Below are 13,992 nucleotides of genomic sequence, written 5' to 3'. Positions count from 1 at the left end.
AGCCCGCCCCCAGCTGATACATGCACTGTACAGTGCAATTAATATATTTTTAAAGATCGACACAAGCAGCATAAAGAGAATATTACTATTTATAAAATGTTTAAATGCGCAGTCAAGTATCAGGAAAATTATTGTATTGCACAAGATAAATGTGGTTCAAACAACGCGGATTTAAAATGACCCCAAGTAAATTAACCCCCCAAACACTGGCGATGTTTACTTCCTGGTCTACAGCGAGGGACTCACGACACAGACCCTGACAATTTATGTTACGGAGTTTCCAAAACATCCAGATACAATGGGCAAGGAAACTGAGCTTTTGAAAGCTGTCAGTTCGAAAGATATTCAAAAAGTTAAGGTGGGACTTTAAAGTGGGCGTGCACGTGGTTTTAGCGAGAATGAGCACCTGTCTGGTGGCGGCAAAGCTGAAATGACGAACCACCATATGATAAATGGTTGTTTTAAAATGCTACATTTAACCATTGAAATGGTGTTATGTCTTTTTTTTTTTCAGAATTCATATTGATTGGGGTATTATCTATATATATATACCAGTTTTTGATTTTGTGGGGATCAGCATGCACTATCTGTATTTTGTGTAGAAGGTTGTACATTGTACAATTGTTAACATGAAACAGTATTTCTAAAAATAGTTAAATATCCACATTTTAAATGTTCCAGAATGTGCTTAGGACGTGCACAAACAGATATCCCTTAACAAAGAGTTTAGTCTCTATAAAGAAAATGTGACAGTTGACATAATGCCATTTTTTAAAAGTGAATTAAGATGACAGGAAATATCACTTATTTACAAATAATTTGTGTAATATGAAGTCTGAAAATATATAGTGTGATCATTGTGAAAGAGTTAAACTTTTCAATAGAAGGCTATGTTCTTTATTGTTTAACAACACAGAAACTACTTACAAGTGCATCGATGAAGAAAAGAGAACAGGAAGAGATATGGCAGACACTGGACACTGGAAACAAGATCCGCAAGCTGCTGACACACATTAATGTCAATGCATCAGAAACAGAAACTGGCTACACAGCCTTGCTTCTTGCAGTACTAAATGGTAAAGATAAAGCATTATAGACACCCAGTAGTAAAAGGTTATAATGCATTGTCAGTATTAAGTGATGAAGATAAAGCACAATAATAAAGACATATGTGTTGTCAACTTTTTCTGAGTTCTTACAAAAATGTTAAATAACTGCTAAATTTTATCAGTACCATCTTGCCAACTTTTAAAAAAATTGTTGGCTATAGCTGTTGTAATAAGTTAACTATCCACATTATCTGTACCTTAATTTGTTTATCCATAACATTTTTCAAAGTGTTAAGGTTTACAAGTACAAGACTGTGGTATTCTGTTATATTGCAATTTGTCTTTTTGCGGTAACAGTAGTACATAATATATACTGTGCATCATAGTGACTTTTCTAATTACAGGATCCAGAGACATTACAGAAATGCTACTTTTCTACTCGGCAGATGTTCTTGCAAACGATTTTAAAGGGTAAATTTTGTAAGCTGATAGGATTTAACTGCTCAGTCTTAATAAATGATAGTCCACACAAAAATAGACCACAGCAATGCAGAATAACATTTAAAAAACTAATTTACATATAAATAAATATCTGGTAGAAATGTATCAGCTCCAGAAAGAACTGGCCACATAAATATCTGTGGTTAGGAAGGTAGGTAAAAATGTCTGATGCATATATACTGATGAGATGTTTATTTTGTTTAGTAATACAGCTCTTCATCTGGCAGTGTTCCATGGACGTGCAGATTTGGTTGAATTGCTTCTGGCCAATAATGCAGATGTATGTAGCTTATTTATAATGTAACTGGCAGAAACAGACTTTGTCATGATATATTTTAAATAGATTGTTATTTTAATAAACATTTTTGTTTACTCTCACATATCATCTCTTGCTGTTTTGAATAGTTGCTTGAAGGGATACATAGTATAGGAATAGAGGTAGTTTCAGCTGTATAATTTAACGTCAACCTAAGCGCAAATTTTATTAAATGACTGGGTTTAGTCTATTATAACATGCCAGTTTCCAAGTTTGAATGAATAACACCTTTTTTGTTTACAAGATACAAGTCTTTGAATAGCACAGTTTTCAAGTTCATTTTGGAAACAAGTCGAGACCTTATTTCTGATGATGTCTAAAAAATATAGGGGTTGTTTTTATGGCAAAAGTTCTACAACTCAATCTATGGTGTTTATCATAAAAAAAGGACAGAAAAAATGCAAAGGGATAATAATGAATGATAATGAAAAATGTTACGTTTCTCTAACAAATTACTGCTTGATGTTCTGTTAATCTGTCATAACTTTGAGTTTAATTTCATGTTTGACTCCAGTTAGCCTTTAGTGGCTAGTACATAACTGCCTTTTATAAATCTAAATTAAAAAAAAAATTTCTCCTTTTTGCCTTCTTCAGTTCCCCTTTCTTCCATTTTTGCTCATCCCGAGTTCTTCTTTTGAAACTTTCCTTATCAACTTTTTTTATTTTACTGCTTCTCACACAATAATGGACAAAGATGTGTGCATCTTAGCTTTAGCATAAATGGATAAACTAATCTTTTACTACATGCATATCCACATGAATCTTTGTGTCTTTTAAAAAAAAAATTATCCCCCAAATTTACTCTCCTTTGCCAAGAAAAATGTTATGAATTCCATTTCTTGCTTTGATATTTTTTCTTTGGTTTTTTTTTCAGGTTAATAGCAAAAATAATGACAGCATTACTCCATTACATATTGCTTGCCAGCACAACATTAAAACGCAGATCATTTTCAAACTTGTACAGGTAAATGTAATGAAAAATATTAACTGTTTGTATGTGTTAACTACCATTTGTGTATTTGAGCACATCATTTTATGACCAGCACTACTAGCAGCTGCCTTAAATAGGTCAGAAGGTTTCCAGGCATTTAAGAGATTTCACTAACCTGTGGAAATGAAGGTGAAATGTATGTAGAGGGTTCAAGCAGAATTTTTAAGAAAATGTTAGATATTGAAAAATCTTGCTCAGTATTTATGTTTGTTAACTATTGTTAAATTAGTTACACTACTTCATCACTGTTTGTGTTTGTAGGCAGGTGCAGATATCTGGGTTGAGGACAAGGACAAACATACACCGCTGGACATAGCTGCCATGTACAATAGGAAGGGTACTATTCATTTTATTTCTTTTTAAAATCTCCATTAAAAAAAAAACAAACGACGGAACTATATAGACATTTTTTGTTGGCGAATTTCAGAATTCTTAGCTTTTGTCCCAGTTGTACTTGTGGGTTTTTAACAGAATTAGTGACTATTTCTCTTCAGAGGCGGTGTCTTTGCTGATGGGAAATTTCCCATCACTGGCTACCAACCAGTGTGCTATTGTGGAAGCAGCCATGCGTGACTACGTGGACATTGTTGAGGTGCTTCTAGAATATGGCACAGACCCCAACAAGGTGGATAAACTGCATGGCACAACAGCTTTACACGAGGCTGTTCGATATTGCAGGTTTTTACATTTATTTAATTTATGAAAGTAAAATCATGCAGTTCTGATTAGCACAGGTTGTATTACATCATGTTTCTTGTTATATTATGCTTTGTAAATTGCCTCATCTCATAATGGTGTACCCATTTTTAACACATTGTGACTTGATAATGTCTATTTGTCACTTAATATACTTTAATTTTCCCATTAAATAAATTAAAAATACATTTCTTACATATCCAGGTTAAAGTCAGCTGAAATTTTGCTAGCATTTGGCTCTGACAGTGAGAGAGAAAATGTGAAAAAAGAGGTAAGCACTTTTATTTAATCTTACCACAAAGGTCAACACTTAAAACATAGATCATTTTCAAACTTAATTTTTTTGTACAGGTAAATGTGAATGAAAAATATTAACTGTTTGTATGTGTATACTAACCCTAACCATTTGTGTATTTGAACACATCGTTAAAATCTTCTAACAAAGGTTGCACTTTTTGTATAATCTGGCCGTACAGGTAGCACTTTGTATAATTTTATCACACAGGTAGCACTTTTTGTATAATCTGATTATAAAGGTAGCACTTCGTATAATGCCAAGCAAATGTGCTGAGTTTGCGGGACATAAGATCTCTACGGTTGTCAATATTTTCTTGTGATGATAACTTGCCTCCAGGGTTTCAGATCTAGGAATGTTTTTCATGAGTTAGCTTTCAAGGCCAAACTTTTGCTTTCACCAGGAAAGAATGGATTCAGTCCAGTGGAGGTAGGTGAGGGTGCTTAATTGTTGGGCCAGATGAAACCATAAGTGAATAACGTTCACTTGGGTAGCCAGCACCGCACATGCTCCTTACCTCTCTTCCTTGGGTCGAACCATTCTTTCCCACCAAGAACTTAAAATTTGGCCTTTAACTATTTTTGTATAAGCGTAAGTGCAGTCTTATTCTCTCATAAGGCTGTTATTTTTTACTGTCCAGTCATTCCTTTTTTTTATTCCCTACCCTCTTTCTCCCGCTCCCCCCAACCCCAACCTTGTATCAGACCATGCATCCTCCTGTCTCTTCTTGCATGCTACTTTTCTTTTAGAGACATTTTTCTTTGTCTCTGTATGTTGCTTGTTACCACAACAAAACTATTTTGTTTCCTAATAAATTTAATGTTTTCTTTTTTAACATCTTCAGAAAACCAAGATAATATTTTGAAAAAAACTTGTAAATAAAGCATGACAAGGCTTGATAAATATCTTTCTTTGTACAGAGACCATATGCCCTTTACCATTTTACCTAAATTTTATTTTATTCATAAAGCATGACAAAGGGGAAGCATGCTTATGTTCAAAACTTGCTTGTCACTTTTTGCTTGTTTTGTTCATGCTGCATGGTGTCTGTGTCTTCTTTAAAATAGAAGCCAAGCATAATAGCTCAGGAGCTACCAACAGCAATGAAAGAACAATTTTGCACCTTATTTAAAGGTATGCCAGTAAACAACTTGAGGCAGTAGTATATTCTTAGCTATTTGCTTGACTACTGATGTTGTTTTCTAATCTTTTATGAAACTGTAATGGTGTAGTTGAAATCTATGTATGTCTCTATTGAGCTGGCATTAAGATACAAAAAAAAAATCTAACTAGCAGGTTATCTTTGTGAAACTCAGAATACGGCAGCGGGCTATACCAGATTAAAATTTATTTGATACAATCATGGGGAACATTTGGTGACAAAATTTCTATTATTAGATTTAGATATTGACTCAAGATGCACAAGTAGTTTGAGGACCATAGGAGCATTAAAGATTGAGTAGTGTTAAAATCATGTGCCTGTGAATGTGTGTACAGATATTGTATATTTCATAGTGGGTTTTCATGCATGGATGTGTATATGTAGATAGGAAAGGTTGAGTTTGTTTGCCTTTATGTTTACATATATATATATGTGTGTCTGTCTATATGTTTACATGGATATATGTGTATCCATGTGTGCATGTACATGTTCACATGTGGGAAGAAAGGGTATTTATATATGTATTATATACATTTCTTTGTGCTTCCTTATATATAATTTTTTTTAATGTTTCAAGGTAAGTTTATGCATATTGATGCAAAATGCATACAAAACAGTACATTTTGTTTGTATATTGATATGTATTTCATATGATGGGCATACAAAATTTATATCTGTAATCCAACAGAATATGAAGGCAGGCAACCCAGAATTCCAAAGTTCCTTTTGCAGAAGCAGGGTAACTTATCAGAATCCTTCAAGGCAAAGTGTTTAAAAGGTGAGTAGTCTGGTTCGCTGGAAGTGTATGAGTACACACTTGCTGTCTGCACATACTTTGTCTGACACAGTGAGAAAGACCCCCTCACACACACACACACACAGAGATGTCACTTACAAGAAGGGCAAAAGAAGTTTTACAGGTAACATTAGTTTTGAAAGTCAGCTATACCACGATGCCTGTCTCTATTTTGGTTAACTCAAAATGACTATCCTAAAAATTTTGTTTTAATGCAGGGCTTCTGCTACTGCTAAATTCTTTGGGGTCCCAGGTACCCCTTCTTCAGATTTTTAAGGGGTCCCTGTTCTTCACCCAAATTTGAATGGGACCCCATTGACGAAAATTGAAGCGGTCATCCGAACTTTTAATGCGTATTGTACGCAATTTTTTGTGTAAGCAGAAGCCCTGTAATGTTATTCATCATGTAGCAGACCATTCAGTGAAAGTGTAAGTGTTCAAGTATGATTAGATAATTTTTTTGTTAACACTGGCATTTTTTTCTTTAGATTACCCACCTTTACCCAACCAAGCAGCCTGGACACAAAACACCCGAGAGTTCTGCAATAGTTGCACAGAAAACAATCCTAATCATCACATACTGGATGGTTGGTGAAATCTCTAAGCTGTCCATTCCAGCATGTTTCTGTAATAGCCTCTCATTTGACACTTTTTAACCTTTTCATACTGCTGATTGAAATTTGATGTATGAAAACATCTTGTGGATAACATACTGAAGTTGTGTTCCATTTCTCGTCATTCATTTATTGCACAACAGAGCGGTGTTTTTGGAAGAGGTCTAAAGATTACCTTACTTTATCACATTTCTTAAGAACTTGCACGGGCAATCGTAAAACCTATGGAAAAGTCTTTTTAAGACATTTTCCTTTTGTATGCATACAAATCCAGTGTCAGCTACATAATTCTGTGTATGTGTGTGTGTGTACACATGCATGTGCATCAATTTATGTACAGACTCGTGCATACTTGTGTGTGTGTTAGTGACTGGTTATGTGTACATGAAGACATCTAAACATGAAGGTCCTGTTAATCTGCATGCTTTTCATGCTGTAAAAGTGTTATTGTTTTCAACTCACTGAAAATCAATCATACAATATTATTATCTCTCATTATTACAGACAACCCCGCAACATTCTGGGTTATTCCTATCATGCATGATGCATGGACTGTGCTGGATTTAGGTTCTTTGCACACTATCACTGGCATCACAATCACTGGATGGTGAGTGTATGCTACAACAGAGACCTTATGAGTAGAAATAATTGGATTCAAAATTTCCATCGGTCAGAGGGTTCACATCTTCATGAAAGACTTTTAAAGACTTTTTTATAGGCAGTAGCATTCCTATGGCGCATTCCTATGTGTGCCATACGAATTAAAATCACTGGTGAGGATGTGTGGTTGGGTGAGTGGGTGGTGGCGGGAAGAGTGTGGCTGTATGCATATGCGGAAGAATACCTGCAAGTCATTGTGTTGTTTCACTTATTAGCACTTATCAGAAGACATTTTAGTCATGTGCAGCTGTGTGCTGTGTGAAGGATATCAAACAGTAATGAGATAATTTTTGCAGGAACAGTCCACAGATGGTGAAGAATTTTGAGGTACAGTCTGGAGGCTCCCTTCAGTAAGTAACTAACCATAATACCTTCTTGTGTCTGTTTGGTGTGCATATACTTGTGTATATTTTTGAGAATAGAATGTATGCAACAAAATAATTACTTTCTTGCCAGATATAAGTAGTAACCATAAGTAAGATAGTCTCAGGTGTTTATTGCATTGTTGTAAGGACTAGAATTCCTGTTAACTATGAGATACATATCTTTTCAGTAAAAAGCAGATTTGGCAATAAGCATGTCATGAAAAAGTTGTTTACAATCTGAATAGGAACACATTTGTTTAGCGAAAAGAAAGTCATTTTGAAAAATGGTCACATTATTAATCGGAAAATGTATCCAGACATTTCCAAGGAAATTTATAACTCATATGTTTTCTATTGTAGAGGTCCTTGGTCTACATTCAGTGCCCATACCTGTGAACGTTTGGGAAGTACTAACCCTAGAGATCCTGGTGTGTGTATTTACACCTTGACTTTCTTATGTGTGCTAGTGTATGTGTTATGTGTGATGAGTAGTTTCTATCGTTAACCTGGTTCAACATAAGGTTTGTTGTTGTTGTTTGCTGCTGGATTATTAGAGGATGTTAGCTGGTGACCTAATATTGAGCATGTAATTTTGGCTCAGTTGTAGGAAATTTATAGTCTACAACCTGCGTATGAAGCACAAGACTTATTATGAGTGACAAAGCATAAGTGGGTGTGTGTTTGCAAACATGCACACATACACATGTCTGTGTGTGAGTTAGAGGGAGAGAGAAATGGATAAAAAAAAAAGTATAGAGGGCTGAGGTATACAACTGCAAGTCCAGACAGGAATGTTATATGTTTACATTTTGTATAATGCTATACGCATGTATGCATATCTGCAGTCAACATGTCATGCTATAATCTCTATTATTTCATGGCATTCATTAATGAATGAATGTGCTACCAGCTTCACTACATATATTTACCCTTTGTGGAGATAATATACTAGACATCAACAATTTTAACAGTTAAATGTAAAAGTACATTAATTTTTAGTCTGAGTATGCATGTAAGCATTATAGTATGTCCATCATATTGGTACTTCATTTCTAAAATAGGTGTGGAGCAAACATTCAAAGGGTTTACAGTCGAGCTTCGTTACATGCGCCTGTATGTTGTGGATAACCATGGGGGCAACTGCATATGTTTTCAAGGCATCAAACTACATGGAGCTGATTGTCGGATATCTAGCTTTCTGACAACCTGTCAGAAGCATCATCTTGTGGAAACATTTATTGCCAAAGTGAGCAAGGGAGCAGAATCTGTTTTATTGAAACTGAAAAGTGCTGAGATTCTTTGGAAGAACTTAATTATTTATACTCATTTGGCAGTGTTAGGGTAAAGGGAACTTCCTTTTTTTTAATCTCATTTGCTTCTATTTTTGCATGATATTAACAAGCTTTGTTTTATCTCCAGGGAATCAACACCTATGAGAAACTGCTGGATATGACAGAGAGTGACATCTGTCAGTTTGTGAGTTTCAGTCAGTGGTTCAATAAATCAGCATTACATACCTCATAATGTAAAGGATTGGTCAGCTGACTGAGAGTTTTAAAATGTCATGCTGACCCAGAAAACATTTACAATGCAGGTGATTAGCTCATCTGAATAGCAAACAACTAGGGGAAACTAATTCCATCATATTGGAGGTATCACTCCTGAATAAATGTGCTTTAAAACCACTGATCTAAGACTTAAGGGATGAACCCTGCAACTTTGCTAAAGCCACCACACAGCTTTCTTTCCACTCAGTGTCTACAAAACAGCATGGAACATGACCACATTGACACCTAGCTCCTCAGGAAATAAAAGAACAAAAGCAGTTCATGGAAACCAAAAAAAAAAAAATGGTAATGTCGACAGTTAATGAAAAATATGAAAATACAGTGACTAGGAATCTCAGCTACAGAGACAACATTGGCTTACCAGTTTCAGTATGATAGATAGCTTCAAGCAGAACCAGCTAGAATCTGTTCATTAGTTTCAGATCAGTGTTTAAAACAGGTTGTTGTCTCTGTTAGCATGAAAGTGTGGCCACATTTATTCGCCTGATATTTAACTTTATTTATTGTGATGATAATGCAGACACTTTAATCTCCATCCCATAGCACCCAAGAGTGTTTATCTGGAATCATATGATGAATTCCATTATTATTATGTATCCTATTATTATTTAGAAAGACATCAAAATGTAAAATGTTTTTGGATGTCTAGATGGACGACCCTGTGGAGATCTCTATGCTGTACCAACTGCTACAAGAAGAAAAGAGAAAATGTATGTTAAAAAGTGCATTTTGCATTTACAAAAATAGTTTGTTGCAAATGGGTTGAAGACAATGTTAGTACCATGTAGCAGATAGGTAAGAGGCCAGGAAAGTAACTTTGAGCCTAGATGCTGAGCAACAAATAATAATTGATGGTAAAAATATAGGCAGCATGTAAAACAAGATGGTTATTTTCTACTAACAGTACATCCAGTGTCCATTCTGACATGGCTTGCTGTTCCAACAAACATTACCTACTGTGGAGAGGAACTTCCAGATTTTAGCGTCCAGTCCAACCCAGATGTCACAGATGTGGTGGAAGTTGAGGTTGAAGGTCAGCATTTTTAGATAATTTAGGCCAGTTCACAATTTTTTTTAGGGGGGGGAGGTAATTTTCCCATGTTGTGAGAGCTGTACAAGACAAAGACATGTGCTAAGTCTGCTGTTTTATGCTCCAGTCATTTCACCTTGGGCAGAAAGTAGCTATCTCTTTCTCACTAGAATCATGTTGTGCAGAAGAATGGTTGGGGGAGGGGGTAGAAGGCAGGGTTTGATGAGCAAACATTTTTCACACAGTTTTCTGGGAATGTGTCACCTGTGATAATTATTTCATAGTGTGCTGAATAACTTTGCACTGTGCATTATGCATTTTTTTAAAGAGCTTTGTCCTTAACTATATTTCATTTAACACAGGTGCTCAAGTTGAAGGATTGCATCATGTCAGCCTGCAGCCAGGTGGAAAAGACGAAGCATCAACAGCCATTTTCCATGGTATTCGACTGAAACCAGGTATACACAGAAGCACCAATATCTGTTTACTTTTTGAAAATAATAATCATTTCTACATTTTGTAATGATTGTATCATTTTGTTTAAACTGCCTGTGGCATCATCATGACCAACACTTTCTGGCCTGCACACTAATATACCTATAGAAAGAATTCTGTGGGATATATTTTGAAGGATGGTGATGTCATGAGCTGCCATCTTGGTAGCCCAAGCTCTATAAAATGTGTGATGAACATGATGATGAATGTGTTTGCAGTTATTGCATGCCACATTCGCTACTGTTCGAAATATTAGAAATTAAAGAGTATCAATCAGGTAGATTTCATTATAGAATGGTGAGCTGGTCAACGATTATGTTAACATCCAAGATGGCATTTCATCTTGTCTTGCCTGCATCGTACTTGTTGCTTTTTTTGTAGACCCTTGACAAACTGAAATCCCTGATGATCTTATTAAAATCCTCCTCCCCACCAGATGAAATATTAAGTATCTTCTTGTAGATACTACTAGAAGCATTTGATGAGAAGTTATATTTTGTAGGAAAGTTCTAGAATTGTATGCTTCTAGCATATTACTGAATCATTTCTTACTGAAATGATGTGATGCATTTTTTTCGCTATGTCTTATTACCAGCTGGAAAATACACCATCAAAGTGAAAAATGTTGCTTCAGGTATTGAACTTCAGGCTCCAGAACAGATAGTTGTTTGTGAGTTTCAAAACCACACTTTTCTAAATGAGATTGTTTGCCCAATAGGACAGTGTTCAACATCCTGCTCTCAGTAGAGTGCCATAAATATTTAATCCATGCAATGCTGTTTTAAAAAAAAATCCATTGGTCAGTTTCAGGTTGTCTCTGCATAAAGTGGCAGGACTAATTTGTTTTTTTAATTCAAGTGTTATAGTGAATTAATGGAAGCCAAAACTATTTTAGGTGACCCACTTTTAGACCCAAGATCTCCTTCAACATGTTCCTTTAAACTTGCTTTCCTGGGTTTAGTGGTAAAAGGATTCAGTCAGACCTTGAAGAAATTTATCAGGTGAAGAGTGAACATTTTAATTTTAAATTTTTCAGTTCCCCTAGAATGGGAACCAGTGAGATCAGCGCCGCCTTTGATGAGATTGAATATCTGCTGAGCAGTATCACAAACTCTTTGTAAGCAGAGTTTGAGTGGACATCATTCTTTGTCTTGTATCTCTATCAACACATGGACTGTTTTATTGAATATAACCTTATTTTATGGGGATTTTTTAACTGGGAAAATTTGTCAGCGCTTATTAAGGATTGGCATTAAGTAAATATCCTGCATCTTTGACTGCTATAGTTTGCATGCTTCTTCATTTACATATTTTGTTATAAACATATATATTTGTCAAACAATGTAGCATTTATTTACTGTGATATTTATGAACAGCGCCATAGTTAATAGACCTGACTTCTTTTGTGAAAGAGAATGTGTGCCTTTTTTGTACCATCAATCCACAGACATGCTTAAAATGCTGGCAGTCTTTCAAGACAAACACTTAGTCTTGCAAAAAGGATAAACTTGTAAGGTCTTGGAAAGCCCTTTGAAAATCAGTATCCTAAGAAACTCTTAGGCAAGGACAAATTGTGGCAAAATTCTAAATGTCTACCATAGGTTTTCTAATACGTACTTCTTTGTTGGGAAAAGGTTGCCAACTCTTGCCTGTATAGAGCAACTGACCTTAAAATTGAGTTTTTTTGCACCTCTGTCATTTGAGCTTTTTATGTGAAACTGTAAGCTCATTTGTCAAAGCCTTGTTTTAGGGCTAACATGGGAAATCTGCATAACAGTTTACTCTGTGTATGGTCCTTGATTAATCCTTGGATTTGCCCTCTCAGTACAAGTGATGAGGATCCTCTGTGTATGTAAAAGATTCAAGTATGTTTCACTGGTGATAAGAAATCCTAAAAGTATGTCTCCTCTTGTTCCTGAAACTCAGGTTTATGAAGTAGAACAGAATGTCTTATGCTTGCTTAATCTGCCAGTAATTAATCTTTTGGATGATGCCTTTTTGCATTATACCATGACTTAATCCTCTGTGTGTGTGTGAGAGAGAGAGAAGCAAACGAATGAACACTCACTTCTGTTGATTTGGCTATCAGCCCATATCAAGAGGGTAAAATCACAGGAGTTTGTTACATTGATAATGCATTAAATAAAACCATATTGAATAAGTGGGTTATACATATTCAAAATTATACAAAATAAAGACTAGTGTGTCACATCCTTATTCCTCCGTTCTAAAGCAACATGTTATCCCGGATTATTATTAGCTATAACTACAGAAAATCTAAAGTGAGTTGGAAATTTATTGAACTTGAGTGCATGGAATATACTTTTCTCTCAAATACCTAAGAAGCAAAGTTCAGTCTCATTGCAGTGACAAAAAGGACATTGCTTAGAGAACCGTTGTATAAAGTATCTAAATTTGTGACACTTAAGACTCATTACACTTAGTCTAAATCTGACTAAGGTGTTTCTGAAACCTATATGTCCGAGGTCAGAGATATGAACTAAGTGAAATAGCTGTTTTAAAAGAAGAATATACAGAGAAACGTAAGCTACGGGTGTTAATCGTGCCAGTTCTGTTGATGTATACGCCAGTTTAAACTCCCTTAAAAACAGTTTCATATTCTCAACACCTTGATTTTCCCAAACAATACCAAAACCAAATGTAATTGTAGTGTTATCATGATATGATTCAACAAAGTTGTTTTAAAGTAACTTATTTAACATTACTAGTGCTTTCCTGTTGACAGTTCGAAGGGAGACAAGCTATTCAAAGCCAGTATCTGATGCATCTTGTTTATGTACATATATAAAGCAGGCATCTTCCACACTCATGTGTGTGTGTGGGAGAGAGAGAGAAGTGTGGACATGTATGCATATCAATAAGTGACATTGGATGAGACAGTCCATGTTTGCCCCTTGCCACAATATAACTTTTCTGTTTTCTGTTCATATACTGTGATTTCATGGAACATATTTGTTGACTTTGCAGTTTTATCTGAGATTATGCTTTTTTTTTTAAAGTTTACTGTGTAAAGTGTTTTATTTTTTCACTTTTTTGACTTAAATGTTAAAATTCCAGTAAATTTATAATGTGTTCACAACATTAGTACATCCGTCCATTGCTTCTTACTTATCATCATCTTCCTTGTGCTATTTTGGGGGAAACAAATTGCAGTCAAAGCAATTATGTCCAAACCCAAAGGTGCATTGACCCCAGTTGACCTAGCTGTGAAGTGGCTTCCTGCCTCCTTACAGGGTTGGAAAGCATAAGGCAACAAAGAAGAGGGCATGGGCACTGCCATTATAAAAGCCAGACCCTTAACAAGCAAGGGTTCTAACAGTGACAATGACCGCAAAGTCATGGAGCTACCTTAAACTTTTATATCTTAAAAATCATTATTAAAAAATGTTTATTCCTTGGATTTGTATTTTTCGTACGCATTTGTATCCATGTG

General features: G+C 35.3%; 1 protein-coding gene across 2 annotated transcripts; it reads left to right on the top strand.

The window, feature by feature from the left end:
* The first annotated feature begins 49 nt into the window (after positions 1–49).
* Positions 50–13,957, top strand: LOC112572326 (alpha-latrotoxin-Lhe1a-like). 2 transcript variants are annotated; one of them, XM_025251952.1, is made up of 21 exons: positions 50–358; positions 917–1,076; positions 1,454–1,520; positions 1,755–1,830; positions 2,741–2,830; positions 3,119–3,194; positions 3,352–3,535; positions 3,758–3,824; positions 4,916–4,982; positions 5,699–5,788; positions 6,295–6,393; positions 6,925–7,027; positions 7,377–7,430; positions 7,806–7,873; positions 8,507–8,691; positions 8,865–8,921; positions 9,663–9,723; positions 9,918–10,046; positions 10,406–10,501; positions 11,134–11,208; positions 11,575–13,957. In XM_025251952.1, exons 1-21 carry the CDS (start codon positions 299–301, stop codon positions 11,634–11,636), a joined length of 1,926 nt encoding a protein of 641 aa, XP_025107737.1. In that variant the 5' UTR covers positions 50–298; the 3' UTR covers positions 11,637–13,957. The 2 variants fall into 2 exon arrangements, with proteins under 2 accessions (XP_025107737.1, XP_025107738.1); XM_025251953.1 differs by having other exon boundaries at positions 349–455.
* Positions 13,958–13,992: the final 35 nt, after the last annotated feature.

Source organism: Pomacea canaliculata, linkage group LG9 (genome assembly GCF_003073045.1).
Source record: "Pomacea canaliculata isolate SZHN2017 linkage group LG9, ASM307304v1, whole genome shotgun sequence".
Taxonomy (NCBI): Eukaryota; Metazoa; Mollusca; class Gastropoda; order Architaenioglossa; family Ampullariidae; genus Pomacea; species Pomacea canaliculata.
The sequence above is the reverse complement of the archived record's forward strand: the minus strand, read 5'-3'. Positions and strand labels throughout refer to the sequence as shown.